This window comes from Ascaphus truei, chromosome 5 (assembly GCF_040206685.1).
Source record: "Ascaphus truei isolate aAscTru1 chromosome 5, aAscTru1.hap1, whole genome shotgun sequence".
In the NCBI taxonomy this organism is placed as follows: Eukaryota; Metazoa; Chordata; class Amphibia; order Anura; family Ascaphidae; genus Ascaphus; species Ascaphus truei.
The window spans coordinates 115,749,552-115,764,855 of NC_134487.1; the positions used below are offsets into that span (position 1 = coordinate 115,749,552).

At 40.7% G+C, this 15,304-nt stretch overlaps 1 protein-coding gene across 4 annotated transcripts in view; it reads right to left on the bottom strand.

Moving 5' to 3' along the window:
• Positions 1-15,304, bottom strand: part of TMTC2 (transmembrane O-mannosyltransferase targeting cadherins 2) — a 374,233-nt gene that overhangs the window by 273,431 nt on the left and 85,498 nt on the right. For all 4 annotated transcript variants that reach the window (XM_075600493.1, XM_075600494.1, XM_075600492.1 and 1 more), the window contains exon 2: positions 4,915-5,485. In XM_075600493.1, the coding sequence (XP_075456608.1) occupies positions 4,915-5,485 (571 nt within the window). The remainder of the gene's footprint in view (positions 1-4,914; positions 5,486-15,304) is intronic.

Sequence of the window (15,304 nt, forward strand, 5' to 3'; positions counted from 1 at the left end):
CCACCCAAGCTAATGTAAAAATTGTTTTATCTCTAAGTACTGTAGATTTCATATTGGTCCAATAAAATAAAATTAAAGTACAAGTATCTAGATTTCTCTGGTTTCAATACAATTACCAGAATGATGTACTTGGCCCAACTAAAGGATTGTTTGCGTCTTTTTATTGCCTAGTACAGTGGTTCCCAAACTGTGCGCCGCAGCGCCCTGGTGCGTCGTGGCTAGGCTAGAGGGGCACCGCGATCAGGGCCACCAGCAGCGGGGAACAAGGGCTGCTTGGTAATTTTTTTAAAAAAAACCTCTGAACCCGGTGCCGGGTCTCCCTGTTGGCAGCGCCGGAAGTTGGGTTAGCTTCCGGTGCGAGAGGGAGGCCCGGAGCAGCACCGGGAGACAGATGTCTTCCAGCAGCACTGCCACCCTCCCCTCCCCAAGCCAAAACCGACCCCACCCCCCCCCAGCATCGGTGCACCATCAGCAGAACACCGCCCCCTCTCCCCCGCAGCACACCGGCCCTCCCCCCCACGTGGCACAGGCCCCCTCAGCACTGACCTCCCCCCCGTGCAGGGACCGGGCCGTTCACCCCCCCCCCCTCAGCATCGGCCCCCAGCATCACCGGCACGCCGCCTCCCCTCTCCCCCCCCCGCAAGCCACCGGCCTGACCATCATCCTCAAAGAGATAATCCCCAAGGTAAATATATATCTATGTAACAAACACAAAAATGAATACCGCATCAACGACCAACAGATAAATGCATTGTCTAAACCTATCTTTACCAGAAAAATAACTGAAAAAGAAATAACAGAAAAAATAAATTAACTGCTAGGCGGTGCTAGAGGAATAAAGTAAATATGAGAACACAGAGAAAGAAAACCTCTAAAGAGCACTCAGACAAATTTATGCAAAATAATGATAGTAATGTATTAAATCAAAAAAACATATGATTAAAAATAAAAAACAGCTGACTGGAAACCTGCCTGACTAAACAAAAATTAGAATGAAAATCAACAAACCCCAAAAAGAACCCAAATTACCATATAAAACCAAAACATGATATGATCAATATCTAAGAAATTATGACCACTATGGGGACAAAGTACCCATAGCGATCTGCAACCGGACGGTCGTTAGTAGAGATACTGAGCAAAATTACAATAAAGGAAAACAAATAATAAACCTTTAAAGAAAACAAATGAAATATGGTAAAAAAATAATAAACAGACTTGCTATACCAGTGTGCAGGGTACTAAATAAAGAGGACCTATGAACATGAAACTAAACATATAGTACATGATTTCAATGAAAACACAATTAAATAGGTACTTCAGTGACCCAAACACAAGTGTCAAAAAGATGGATTGAATAGGCAGATACTCAGCTCCTGTATTGGTATGACACTGCAGTCTCTGGAAAACAAAGCCACGATCAAAAAATAACTTCCAGGGGTAGGCAAAAGAAAAATAAAGTCCAAATAAAGTACTAGGAGGCAGGTCCAGCAGCATGAGAGTCCCACCAACGCGTTTCGCCCGCTAAGGACCACCCTAGAAGAAGCCTTAGCGGGCGAATCCTTTGGAGAAAGTGGCGTCCCTACGTCACGAAACGAGTTAGCGTGGGAGGAGCTAGGATTCCTGTCAGCAGTGTACTTGCTGTGACTGCAGTGGTGAGGAGTCTGTCAGACCTGTCGGTTACAAACCGGAACGTAGCCGAGCGGGGGGAGAGACTCAGACACACCAAACCGGATGAGCTAAGCAGTGAGAGAGCACATCTCAGCCGGAGCAGGCACAGGAGTTATACCACAAGCTGCGGACGGCATCCTCGTGTCGTTTTGAATCGCATGTATTCATGTGAGTATATGTGAGTAGTATTTTAACTTGTTCATGTGTTGCAGGCTTGTCTTAGCCTGTCTGTCAGGCTTGTTGAAGCCGTTTTTAATAAATGTGTGACCCCCTTTTGCTATTGTTCACTCTCCTTCTCTGGGGGCTCGTGGAGTTCGGGTGATTCTGGGAATCACGAAATTCCAAGAGATTAAGGAAGTACCCGGGGGATTCGTGGTACATACGGACGTTAAAGAAAATAAAGCACAGATTGTCTCCACTGTACCCTGAAAGAGACACTCCTGTAAATGGACTCAGTCTGCACTGGGAAAGTTACATGTAAGGGGTTAACATCAATAATCAGTAGTACTGCGCAATTGTGTACCCTTCTATCATTTCCAGGTGAATAGGAAAGTAGCAGCAGTGAAGAAAAACTACAGCCATCCACTTAAAGTTTTGGACTCTGGGACATTAATTAAAGACTGGTTTTATTTCTTATGGACACAATGGTTTTCTAAGCGCCAGGTATCCTTATTTCATCATTACAGTATTGTATGCAGATTTGAGATAATTTGCATTGTGGGAAGCCTTTGGCAGCTTTGGCCTCTTGTTATCACAATGGGTTAGTATATTGCACATTATTGCACAGTTTATTTATTCACGTGTAGTTCACACTTTATATAGGTTAAGCGCTATAGTTAGGGTTAATTCATCCATTTTTTCTGAGAGTCTGACTGCGTGAGCGAGAGTCTGTGTGAGAGACATACCAACTACACACTCCAACTGTTAGGTATATATACAGGCATACCCCGGTTTAAGGACACTCACTTTAAGAACACTCGCGAGTAAGTACATATCGCCCAATAGGCAAACGGCAGCTCACGCATGCGTGCTGACAGGCGTACTGAACAGCAATACCGGCTCCCTACCTGTTCCGAAGCTGTGCGCAAGCGGGGAGATTATAGAGCCTGTTACATATGCGTTATTTACATCAGTTATGCACGTATATGACGATTGCAGTACAGTACATGCATCGTAAAGTGGGAAAAGGTAGTGCTTCACTTTAAGTACATTTTCGATTTACATACATGCTCCGGTCCCATTGCGTACGTTAATGCGGTATGCCTGTATACAACTTTGTTTTCACTTTGGGCACTGTGGAAAAATCCTGATCACCTTAGGGAGCCTTGAAACAAAAAAGTTTGGGAACCACTGGTCTAGTACTTAGCATTATCAGAGCTTAGAATGGTTTCTTCAGATGATGCTTATACTTCTCATCAATTATCAAAGATGTAACATTACTTGTTCTATATTTAGTTAAACATATTGGGCGCATAGCAAAAGCACAGTGCTTTTACAGAAAATCTTATTCTGTTTACTGTATATACTAACAGGTATTGTATGTCTTTATTTATATAGCGCCAAAAGTGTACTCAGCGCTTCAAAAAGAATACAGTACAGGGAATTAGAATAATAAAATAAGTGCAGCAAAATCAGACCATAGGAAAGGAAATCCCTGCCTGAAGAGCTTACAATCTAAGTGGTTTGAGGGGAAACTTACAGAGACAGCAGGTGAGGGAATAAGTGCTATAGATGGCAGTGCTTGACCACAATGGTTTGTAGGAGTGACCGTGGGTGTGGGACAATATCCATGAGTGCAGGCTTTTGGGATGCTTGATTTGTGGGACGAGTTTTAAGGTTAGTCATTATTAAATGAGAAGGTTAATACCATTTAAAAGGGAAGAGATGGCAGGGAGGCATGGGTGAGATCGTACGTCTTGGCTTGGAGGCTGGATCAACATCAACATTTCAGTGGTCATTTACTTGATTGTGATACAGGGAACTAGCACATTCACATTTCTCAAAAGATTTTATGCAAAACAATGGATATTAATATGCCATTTTATAGAGGCAATCCAAGATAGTTTTTAGAGGGGGAGACGGCAGGAGACTTAATTTTTTAGTATAGGTTTGAAGTAGGGGGGTCTCCGGAGCTTAATCCCATTAGAGCTCCGGGGACCCCCTACTTCCAGAGATAGACCTCCGAAGGGGGTTCCGGTAACACCTGCGGTTTTCAGCTTCCTCGTCACATGGGCCAATAAGAAGACAAAGCGGATGATGTCACGGTTTCCCATTAGCCTTATGTGCCCGGCAGCTTTGAAAAGCAGACATATAGTGAACTGTGGAGTGTCTACCTGCATCCCCTACGGAGGCAAGTACCTCCGGAAGCAGGGGGTCCCCAGAGCTGAAATTAATGGGGTTCAGCTCTGGAGAGCCCCTGCTTCAATCCTGTATTTAAAAAATAAATGGAAAAAAAAATAAAAAAAATCGGCTTGGATTGCCTCTTTAACCTTGTATATTAAAACAAATAGCCAGTAAGAAAAGGGGAGGGGAAAAAAATCATAAATAAGCAATTTCCCATTTACTTTATTTCCCCTCCTTTCAAATCAAATTGTTTCCCTAAATTACCTGAATTGGGCAATCCCCTGAAGCCGATTCATATTCCCATAACCTACGATGCCGCTGTCACCCCCTCCTATTTTCCGAGACATTTGTTTCTTTTTGATGTGTCCAGTTCGACACAAAAATACTACAAATGGACTTGGTCACAAAAGGAAAGCTGTAACATGCTCTATTGGCTGTGGGAGCAAGCCCTGACCTGTGGCCAGGGTGTCCACCAGGTGAGTATTCTTGCCTGGTGGACAGAGAGATTCAGTGATCGGGCATCCGATATAGTTAAGCTTTAAAATAAATATCGCGAGTAGGCAGGATTGCTGATTTAAGAGATTGACATTTCTACTATTCATTTTTTTTTATTTTTTATAACAGTGATTGTCTGTAATATTAATTTTTGCATAGAGAATACAGGAAACAAATGATACATGCAATGAAAACATAATGTTACAAATCCATACTTTCAAGCATGTATTTTACTATTTGTGCAAAGCACGACACCTGTCACCAATACACAATAATGTCAATCTTAAGTGCAAATCTAAAGTTTCCATTTGATGTGGATCATTATTAGGTTGAAGACACAATACATAAAGTATAAAAGAAACACTGTTGGCACAAATTCTGGTTAACCATGGCATTCACACTCACCTTATTGACAGCAGGGATGATCTGACGCATTTTCAACTTGTGGAACACAAAAATATCATACACAGCAGAAACTGCTAACACAGTGACTCCCTGCTCCTTCCATAGCATGCTACAAGTTGCACACAATCCAGTACAAAATATCCAACACCAGCTACTGATTGAGTATCCCCTGGTTGAACAATGCTTCATGTAACACAATAATGAAAGCAGAAAGAAAAGTCCTGCTCCCACATCAGCCCGTCCAACGATTCCTGCAACTGCTTCTGTATGTATCGGATGAGAAGCGAACAAAAAGCCTGCAATAAGGGTCCAGCATCCACTACCGAACAGTACTCTGCAGAAGTTTGTGAAGAGTCCTGTGACTGCAGAATGCAGCAAGACATTCACAAGGTGATAGCTCCATGGGTCCAGTCCTCCAAAGGTATAGTTAAGGCGAAAAGATAGAGTGCATAGTGGACGATAGGACTTATGGCTTCCACTGTGAGTAAGCAAAGTCCCCCAAAAATCATTGAAGAAAATTTGAGTCCATGGTGTTTCTGGCAGGAGATCCTGATTTGTCTTGATGGCTCGGCTAAAAAAGGAAAAATAGAAAAAGAGACAATATTAGATATACTCTTAGAATGCACAGTGAGAAGCAGTCCATTACACCATACTACTCATACATATAGCTGAGCTATTAAAAGTCATTTAATGTGACTATATTAGGGAGCATCGCAATAAAGACCATAGGCGTGTCTCCAACCAATAGAGGAAAACTTGCTTATCAATTGATGAAACATTAAATTGCCACTCAGAAAAATTCTCTAGGACAGAGAAGTCATATTTTATCCATCAACATTTCTGTGGTATTGAAACAATCTTTATCTGTTAACTTTAGAAACAAAACAATTTCCATACAGAATATCTTTTAGAACAGAAGGCAGATATTCTCCTGGATCTTAGTGTGTAGCTCTTTAAATTAGTCTTCCCAACGTTCATCTAAGGCTATCCCAAACCCAGTAACTAAAAATTTGAAAGACTGCAATTATATCTTAAAATATAAACATGACAGTGGGGCAGGCAGCTAAAACGGAGGCTCGTAGGAGTAAGAATTCAGGCACTGACACAGAAATTAGAATTTCTACATTTTACAATATGAATGGACAATAAAAACATTAAAAAAATAAATAAACACAGAGCAGATTGAATTGTGGGGCCAGTGCGTTCTGAACTAGTGATTTGGTTAACACCATTTCTGTGGTTGTAGGCGAAGCACGTGAAAAGAATTAAAATAAAGTTAACTTCTCTGTTTCTGGATCAAGTTTTATAGCATACGTTATACATGATCTATGAATATTGTATATTTATACATGATCTGTGACTATTGCTAAGCTGATATAAGCCTTTAAGATGGCACATCTGCTTATGTTGGCAGTAGCTCACATCTCCATTTCGTACAAAGATATTCCTGTAGAAGTCCACAAGTAAAATTAGGAATCACAATCCAAAATATGTTGGAGGGACCATGCATACAAATGGGGCATACGAATATACAGTCTACAGTACATTGTATTTGGTCAAGAAAAAAAAATGATATCTAGTTCTTATTATGCATCATTTTTGATTAACACATGGAACTTCAATGGTTAAACCCAAAGGCGTTATGTATGATATGTCGAATAAAATAATTCCATACAATATTTATGCAATTCAATAAACTTTATCAAGTTACAGAACTCACGAAAGCAGTACCACTTTATATTTTTATATATATATATATATTTTTTTTTACATACAGTACAGGGTATTGCACTTGCTCATACCGCTTAATATCGACGATTTCCCTTTGGATTCAATAGCCGTGAAAACGCAGACTATCACTGAATAACCCACCACCAGTGGATGCAATAACCTCTGCTACATCTCTGTGTGTTGCCGGAACAGTCTGTTTCATGATTTAGAAAAATAAGTCTTCTAGATGAGTTCTGCACCTAACATGCCACCTAAAAGTGTAGGTCTTGGATTTCATTTTGGCCAGCTGCAAACACCTCTTTTAACATACAGTAGTGTAGCCATGGCTTCTTTCTGGCTACCATTCTGCCCTCACTGGAATGCATACCTGGTAAGAGCAGGAAGTGCCAGTACCAATTATGAGTTTTCCCCACACAGGGAGTCCCTTGAGAGACAGGGGAGCAGGGGTGACTAGGTCTGTGTTCTGCCCAATCCTGTTTTCAGATCTAGTACCTTCCCCTACTGTACTTAAGGGAGGTGCAACCCCAAATTCAGCAGTGTCTCTACCGTTGAGCGAGACAAGTTATTACGCAGGGCTGCTGTGCACTGGCAGGTCCTGTCCTCTTCCCTAAGAGGGAGAGTGAGTGATTACCTTTTCCCTTGGTCCTGCTAGAGGGCTTGGGAAGAGCAGGGGCTGCTGCGGGGGCCCTTGACCTGTAGTGAAGATCCAGGGACCATCCTACATTTGGAGACCAGAACAGAGACTATGTTGGGCAGAGAACGGCCGTGTGCAGTGAAGTGTACAGGAATAAATCCGTTCCAGTTGAATATACCTCCTGCCTGGTGTGTGATCTTACTGGGGGAGAGGTAACTGTTTCTACCATAGGAGATGCATATATACCCCAGAAGCCTGTCCTGCAGTCCCCACAACAATCGGCAGACAACTCAGCCTCTTATGAAGAAACAGGTAGCATGCACCATACACCTGGTAACGGGGATCTCACCGCGGGTGTGGGAAAACACTGTTACAGTAGAATATATCTAGCTATTAAAAGGACTCTCAGTAAGTGTCCCCTTTGAAGTAGCAGTCATACGTGAAGAGAAATAAATATCTGGAGTACAGGATTTCTGCTTTACACAAAAACTGCCTTGGTACAGAGAAATACTGTATAGTGATTTTTTTGAGTCTATAAACAAGTTACAAACCTCAAGCTCTGAAAATAGAAATACTGTACAATTAAAACTGCATCTATAATCATAGCATTTTTAAATAGTAAAGTACATTAATATTTGAAACCTGCAGACCAATACACATTTTAGCTTTCTTATTCTGATGCAGTTACTTGTCTTGTTTACACAAGTATGTACTATATGTAAATTGCTATTTGTGTACCATTGGGAGAGAGGAGACCGTACACCCATAAATTAGAATTAATTCTATGTAAATATGTTGAATGAGAACTCCACTAGGGCATATCATCCTTGAAAACACACACATTACATTTTTCTAAATTAATTTAATTGTTCTGTTTCATAACCATGTTTATTTATATATTTTATTATATATATTTTTAAAAAAGCATACATTTACAATAAATAGCGTAATAAATGCAGTTTAATTGTTTTTCAATAAAACCATATATGGTTCCTTTATTAAAAAGATTATGCTTAATGACAATAAGGAAAATATTACATAGTGGTAAGATTTTTTTACATACAATCTCATGTAGCTCACAGAAATGTTGTCCTTATTGAATAAAAAAATTATGTTAAAGCAGCAAAACATGTGAAATTCTGTTTTTTTTAAAAAATTTTAATAAATCAGTTCTGCAGTATTAGATAATTGTGCCTGTTTTGCTTTTTGCTTCTATTCAACTCTTAATGTCATTTGAATGAGTTTTAAAGGAGCAATCAATAGGGTTTTTTTAAATTTATTATAGAATTGAAGCAGGGGGTCTCCAGAGCTGAACCCCGTTATTTTCAGCTCCAGGGACACCCTGCTTCAAGAAATAGCATCCGTAGCAGTGGTGTCGCGGGATATGTGTGGGCCCCCAGGCAAAATGTTGCCGGCTGCTCCTGTGCATGCGGCACTTGCCGATCGCGCTTGCGCAGTCGGCACTTATTAATATAAGGATACATTGTAGCTGCTGAGCTTCACTAACTGAAGTGGCCGTTATGTTGGGCACACAATAAGGCTTTTTACAGATGTATACACTTAACAGGATCGCCAAATGATTGTCAGCTTAGGTAAGAATGTAGAATTATAAATTTCTCACATGCTTTACATATATAAATAAGAAAATAAAAAAAAGTTTTTTCTTTTATCTCTACAACTGTACAGACTATGCATAATGTGATTTGTTTCCAATATTTGACTGTAAAACATTACTCCATAGAACCTCAAACAATGTAATTTACGTAAGATTGATCAATTAGATCAGGGGTGCGCAAACTGCTGAAAAAACTGATCAACAAAGATTTAAATCGGCAGAGGTCAAGAGAAGACCTCTTTTCTGATAAGACCCTCTGTAATAATATTGTATAGCACAGAGCTGCCCGGTGGGGATGCAAATGATGACAGCAGCTCACCGGCAGATCATTTTTGTGGGGGATAACACCTTAAATTGATATCAGGCTACAGTAAAGACTAATGCCGAGTTAACTTTATAGTGGCTGATGATTTACAGTTGTTTTTCATTAACAGACAACATGAAAGACCTAGTAATCATGGAAATTATTTTCAACAGTTTTTTGCAACTTAACACATCCTTAATATTTATACAAAAACAGAAAGAAAAAAAAACAGTTTTTACAGACAGCAAAAAATATTTGGAGGCAATTGTTCAAGTGATTTGCCATATTCAGCTTTGTGTGTTCCTCCAATTTCATTAAATCGTGCAAAAACAGCCACATCTGAATTGTAATAGATATGTTTAAAATGAAGAGAACAAGATTATGTTCTTCAAGTAGGGAAGTAGTAACCTACTGTATAGAGAATGTTTTGCAAATGTAATTAACCCTTTTACTGGAAGCTGGCACATGTCAACGTGTGCAGTAATACTTACAGTTGGCACCATTTGATTTAAGTCCCCAGAGACTTTATGGAGCAAGCTCCCAAAGAACTTTAGTAGGACTCTCGCACAGCTACAGCTAGGTCCCTCACACAGGTAGGTCTCTCTCACACAGCTAGGTCTCGCTCACACAGCTGGGTCTCGCTCACACAGCTAGGTCTCGCTCACACAGCTAGGTCTCGCTCACACAGCTAGGTCTCGCTCACACAGCTAGGTCTCGCTCACACAGCTAGGTCTCGCTCACACAGCTAGGTCTCGCTCACACAGCTAGGTCTCTCTCACACAGCTAGGTCTCTCTCACACAGCTAGGTCTCGCTCACACAGCTAGGTCTCGCTCACACAGCTAGGTCTCGCTCACACAGCTAGGTCTCGCTCACACAGCTAGGTCTCGCTCACACAGCTAGGTCTCTCTCACACAGCTAGGTCTCTCTCACACAGCTAGGTCTCTCTCACACTGCTAGGTCCCTCACAGTGCTAGGTCCCTCACAGTGCTAGGTCTCTCATCCATAACAGCCATCCTCCATCAACATTTTATTCTCTTGTCTCATAGAAATACATGATGAATGTTTCTCCAACTATTATTTATTAGTGTAAGCATGCAGTGCATGTTATATATGTGTAGCAATTTGATGCAGAAGTACGCTTAAATGGCATCTACGTTAACATTTTATTTTTCCGACATTACGCCCTTGAAGCAAAGATGAAACATTGTTGGAAGGATATAATTGAATTGGTACACATGTTCAAATCAAGTTTTTATTTACCTTGTTGCCTGAATACCTCATATTGGCTATCCTGACAGGGACAAGTTGTAGACCTTCAGCTGGAGCAAGGTGTTACAAAGCAGGCCTTAAATTAAACATTTTCATTAACTCAGAAAAACAGCTGCATTCATGAGCCTGCTTAGAGTTAAGGCTTCTTTGCGCTCAGTCACTGCAATGACTGCAGAGAAACAATTCTCTCTGTCTTAGAATTGGCTAAAGCCAACGGTTACTGGGATTAGAAAAGGTAATTATTACAGCTCTTGTTAAATGCCTGCTTTACTAAGCAAAGCTGAATATGAATGTTGTTTAAGAGACTTAAGCTTTTTCAGTACAGACTACTTAACAGTTCCCAGCAGGAAGACATGAAAGGAATCCTCCAGTTCTATTTAAAAAATAATAAACAAACAATTCATCACACACACTACTAATAAAGGGCATATATTTATTGGTTTAGTCATTAGGTTTCAAAAATCACTAAAATATATACGGTTATAAAATACAACTTCAACGGTGTACATTAAAATATATATAAACAATTACATTTAAACAGTAAGTGAGAGCAAACTTAGAACACACAGTATGGTTTTTTTGTTTTTTTCAAAGCCTATTCTAAGTAATACTACATGTAACCATATCAATCCAATGCATAGTGTAGCTTTACAAGCTTCCCATGCTTTATTTACTTAAACTTTCATCTTTTCGCTCCTTCATTTTATTTATTTTTACGGTGAATTTTTAGTATTCTTCCACCAAAAAGCTGCAATATAGTGAATAGCAAAATAAACTTTAAAAAAATTACAAAAGTGAATTTATCTTTTATTTTCTTAACTAGGTGTCAACTGGTAAAAGAGAGAGCAAGGTAATGCTGCTGGAGAATGATAGGATCAAAAGGGCAGGGAGACCATGACTATGGGGGTGCAACCTTCATACACCCTCCTTCCCCATATTCCCATCCTCATCTTTCCATGTCTCGAGCAGAGGAAACCATTATGCGGATGTTATAATACGATATGTATTTTAATGCATCTGGTGCTTCAGGGGTTAATGAATGTACAATTTGGGTTTAAAAATATAATATATTGGGTTTATGACAGGTCAAGACCTTTCCCGGGTCTGTACAGATCTTCAAAGAAGACTTAATTGGGGGGGGGGGGGGGGAGCTGTCACAGATGGTCCACTAAAAGTGACAAAAGGGGTTGCTTAGAAGGTCCTAAACGCTAACCTGAGATTAAAGCTCACGCTCAAAGGAACGTTTGTCAAGAATTACTGGTGCACTCCAGAGAGAGGTGACACACAGGGTATGCTTTCGTTGAAGGACTATTAAAAATTAGAATATCCTGTGACGTCGTCGGCTGTACATGCTAAGAATTACATGTGTGTGTCTGTGGCGGGAAGTGACATATAATAAGGTCAGCTAGCTAGCTGGTGAAGGACAGATATCCATTTGTCCCTCAAATATAGGGTTAAAACAGTCATGCTTAGCCTTGTTGCATCCGCCATGAGTGCCTGAAGCTATTGATGTAGCTCACGTGTGTCTAAATATTAGAGACGGGAAGTTATGAGTTATGAGGCATAATTCAAACGTAATTTTTAGCAGTTTTATTTTTATTATGTCATAAAACTGTCAATCTCACCATTGATTTACAACAGGGGTGGGCTTATGTTGTTTCTACAGTATGGGGAAAAAAATAAATAAACTTTACCATGGATTATGAAAATCAGATTTCAACCTCCAGTGACCTCTCTGGGGAAAACCTATGATATAGTAATGTATAAGGATTTCTGTTTTATACTGTTATTTTAAGAAACTGTCCTGCATTTACTGTGATTGTATGTTCTTGTAATCTAAGATCTGTATTTTTATATATAAAAACAATTAACAAGTGATGCTTTGGGCTATGAAATAACTTTTGCACGCTCTGGAGAGAGTATCTACATTTTCTGACACATTTTGCTACTACAGATGTTTGTGTTAGTGCATCGTTTTTTCTATAATAAACAGGGACTTGAAACCATGGCAGATTAATTTCACATCTTTTACTTGCATAATTTCTCGGGTGGTGGGAGTGTATAGATATGATTGCAATTAATTAAGGGGTTAATATAAACTCATAGCATGTACCTTGCAGAGGAGAAAGGTGAGTTGGCTAGAGTAGCCATGTGTATTGACCCTGGTTGCATTTTTAAGTCACGTGCTGTTGGTGACAGATGGTATATGGGGACGAATTATGGAGTGATATTGTACATTTGAGGGACAGCTTGTGAACTGTGTATTAACCCTTGTCCCGTATGCAGGTTACGTGTTCAGGTGTGCCGTACGTGACTATGGCCATTTTAGAGAGGCCATTCCGAGCTTGCCACTTCACAAAGCGACAGGCCATAGAAAGCTGTAATGGGACTACTGTGGATTTTTTTGGAGCTTCCTCAGCCCCTCTGATATTCATTGAAGAGGTTGCTGCTCCTCCAGTCATGTTGGGATCTGGACGCTATCACCATTAAGCATGATAAAGAACTGTGTGCATGGAGGTCAGCCCAACAGATCTCAACCTCATGAGTGTCAAAGTCCTGATGGTGCACCCTGGAGTCAAATAAAACAGCCATAGATGAGCGATGCTGGGGCAGGGAAAACAAGGATTAGTCCCCAGAAATTACAAGGGCACAAGCAGACAAAAGGGTTTTGTGTCTGGGTGAGGGACGAGTAGAAGCAGAGGAGTGGGACCAGTGGTGGTGAGAGGACTGCAGTTTGTAATCCTCAAGGTATTATCAGACAATGCAGGGTGCAGGATGAGTGTGAAGTAGTACAAGATCGTTTTTTTTTTGTCAAAGAAGGTTTTGTTTTTCTTTTTAAACCCCAAATATTAACAAAAACATTTGTTTTTTTAACATGTCAGAGATGATAGACTAACAGTTACTGAATCGTTACACACTGGTGAGACTGGTGTGCTGCTTGTGGAGAGGCCCTCATAGCCTGAGATACCTGGAGACCTTTAGAGTCAGGACACCTTGATCCAAATAGGACAACAATCGTCTACGAATGGTGTTACAGGAGAGCAGGACAATTACACTAGGGATCAGTACACAAGGCAGTACAGGAAATCCTCCCATGGGGGAGTAATGAACCAGTGCACAGCAAAACAATCAAGATGGCAAACAGGATCGCTATGTGTAAAAACTATTTATTACTCAATAATTCATAATGCAACAGATAAAAAACAGCAAGGAAACCAACGTGTTTCGCGCTAACTTGCACTTTGTCAAAGAGAGAGAGTACACTAGACAGAACTGCAGAGTTGAACAAAAGTGAATTTATTGGAAAAAAAAAGTTTCCACAAACTTTCAGTACAGAAGACACACACACAAAAACTCACCCAACTGGGGTAAACTGGGGGAACAAACTAAAGTCCTAGGTGAGGGGACCTCAGTCCGGAAGTTTACCCCGATATGCATTTCCAACTTGTGCTGCTATCCTCAGTAGTATGGACAGCACTGCCTTGCTCTCCCGCTAGCTAGCAGTTTTAAATTCCCACACCATTGCTGCACTCCAAACAGCTCAGGCCGACACTGCACACACAGGCCACCGCTTCACCAGATGCTTCAGACCCATGCACTGGGTCTCCTCGGTTCCCTTCTGCTGACTGTCAGCACACAGCCGTCACAAAAGCTATCCGGTCCAAATGACTCTCCTGAGGCCGAGAAGTGTATTTATACCCCCGTCCCAAACAGGGAGATGCCAGCTACTCGGGGAAGGAACAATAGCCCTGGTCTCTGCACACGGCCCCAGACCCAGTTGATGAGACTACTGGGGTTGAAGGTGAGCCAGGAAGCCCAAAATAGAATGCCCAAATATGGTAATTCCTATCCTTAACATAGTCCACAGGATGTAGACAGATACAGGATAATGCACACAATTCCCCATTCACAGTCATACAATACAGCCCAAGGGTTTACAGCTTTCTTGCAGCACAAGGCCACACAGCATGTGTTTGACCTCTTCCTTGTATCCTCAGCAATGGGCCTAATACCATCACAGTGTCTAGGCCTACAATACCGAACTCCGTTTGTTATTACAGCCCCTGCAGATCGACCTTCAAGAATAGAGCTGTACATTGTTTTACATACTTTAAGAATAACATATATAGGACTGATACATACTGTACATTACAAAATATATTGCATCATTGACAGGTAGGGGTAATGGTGGTCTTAACTTTAAAATAAAATAAATATACCCCTTCCGTCATAGCTGGTACATTTCACACTGCACAAAACAGCATTTCCAGTAATATGATTTATTATTTAGGAATTTTATAATAAATAGGATAATGCTTAATGGGAGATTTCCGAGGCCACTGGGTCACTTAGTTCCTGACAGGGTAATGATAATCCGTAAATTGGAATGATACTTAGTCCAGTGAGTAAAAAAAATAGCACGGGTCGAAGGAGTCGTCCGAAATAGTTTCTCAGGTTGCTTCACGCTTAGGTCAGAGGAGAATCTTAATAAAAAGATAACAAATGTCAATATTGGAGCATGGGCTCCAGAGTTTAGCAATTCTAGCAAGCATTATAAGGGGCAAAGTCCCAAAATACCTATTTAAATGGGGTGTGGATGGCAGTAAAAGTAAGCGCAATAGAGCAGTGGCTCACAGTATATCATACATACTGTAGGAAGGCAACAAACACCCCATTGGAAGGCTTTATAGGGACAATTGGAAATTCCTAGCACCGGCACCTAATTTGGATTGTAAACAAAATCTCAGGTCAGCTAAGAGCATACAGTATGGGGATTGTACAAGCCAAGTACCTTAATGAAGTGGATGAAGGTTACACAGCCAGCCCTTTTCTGCA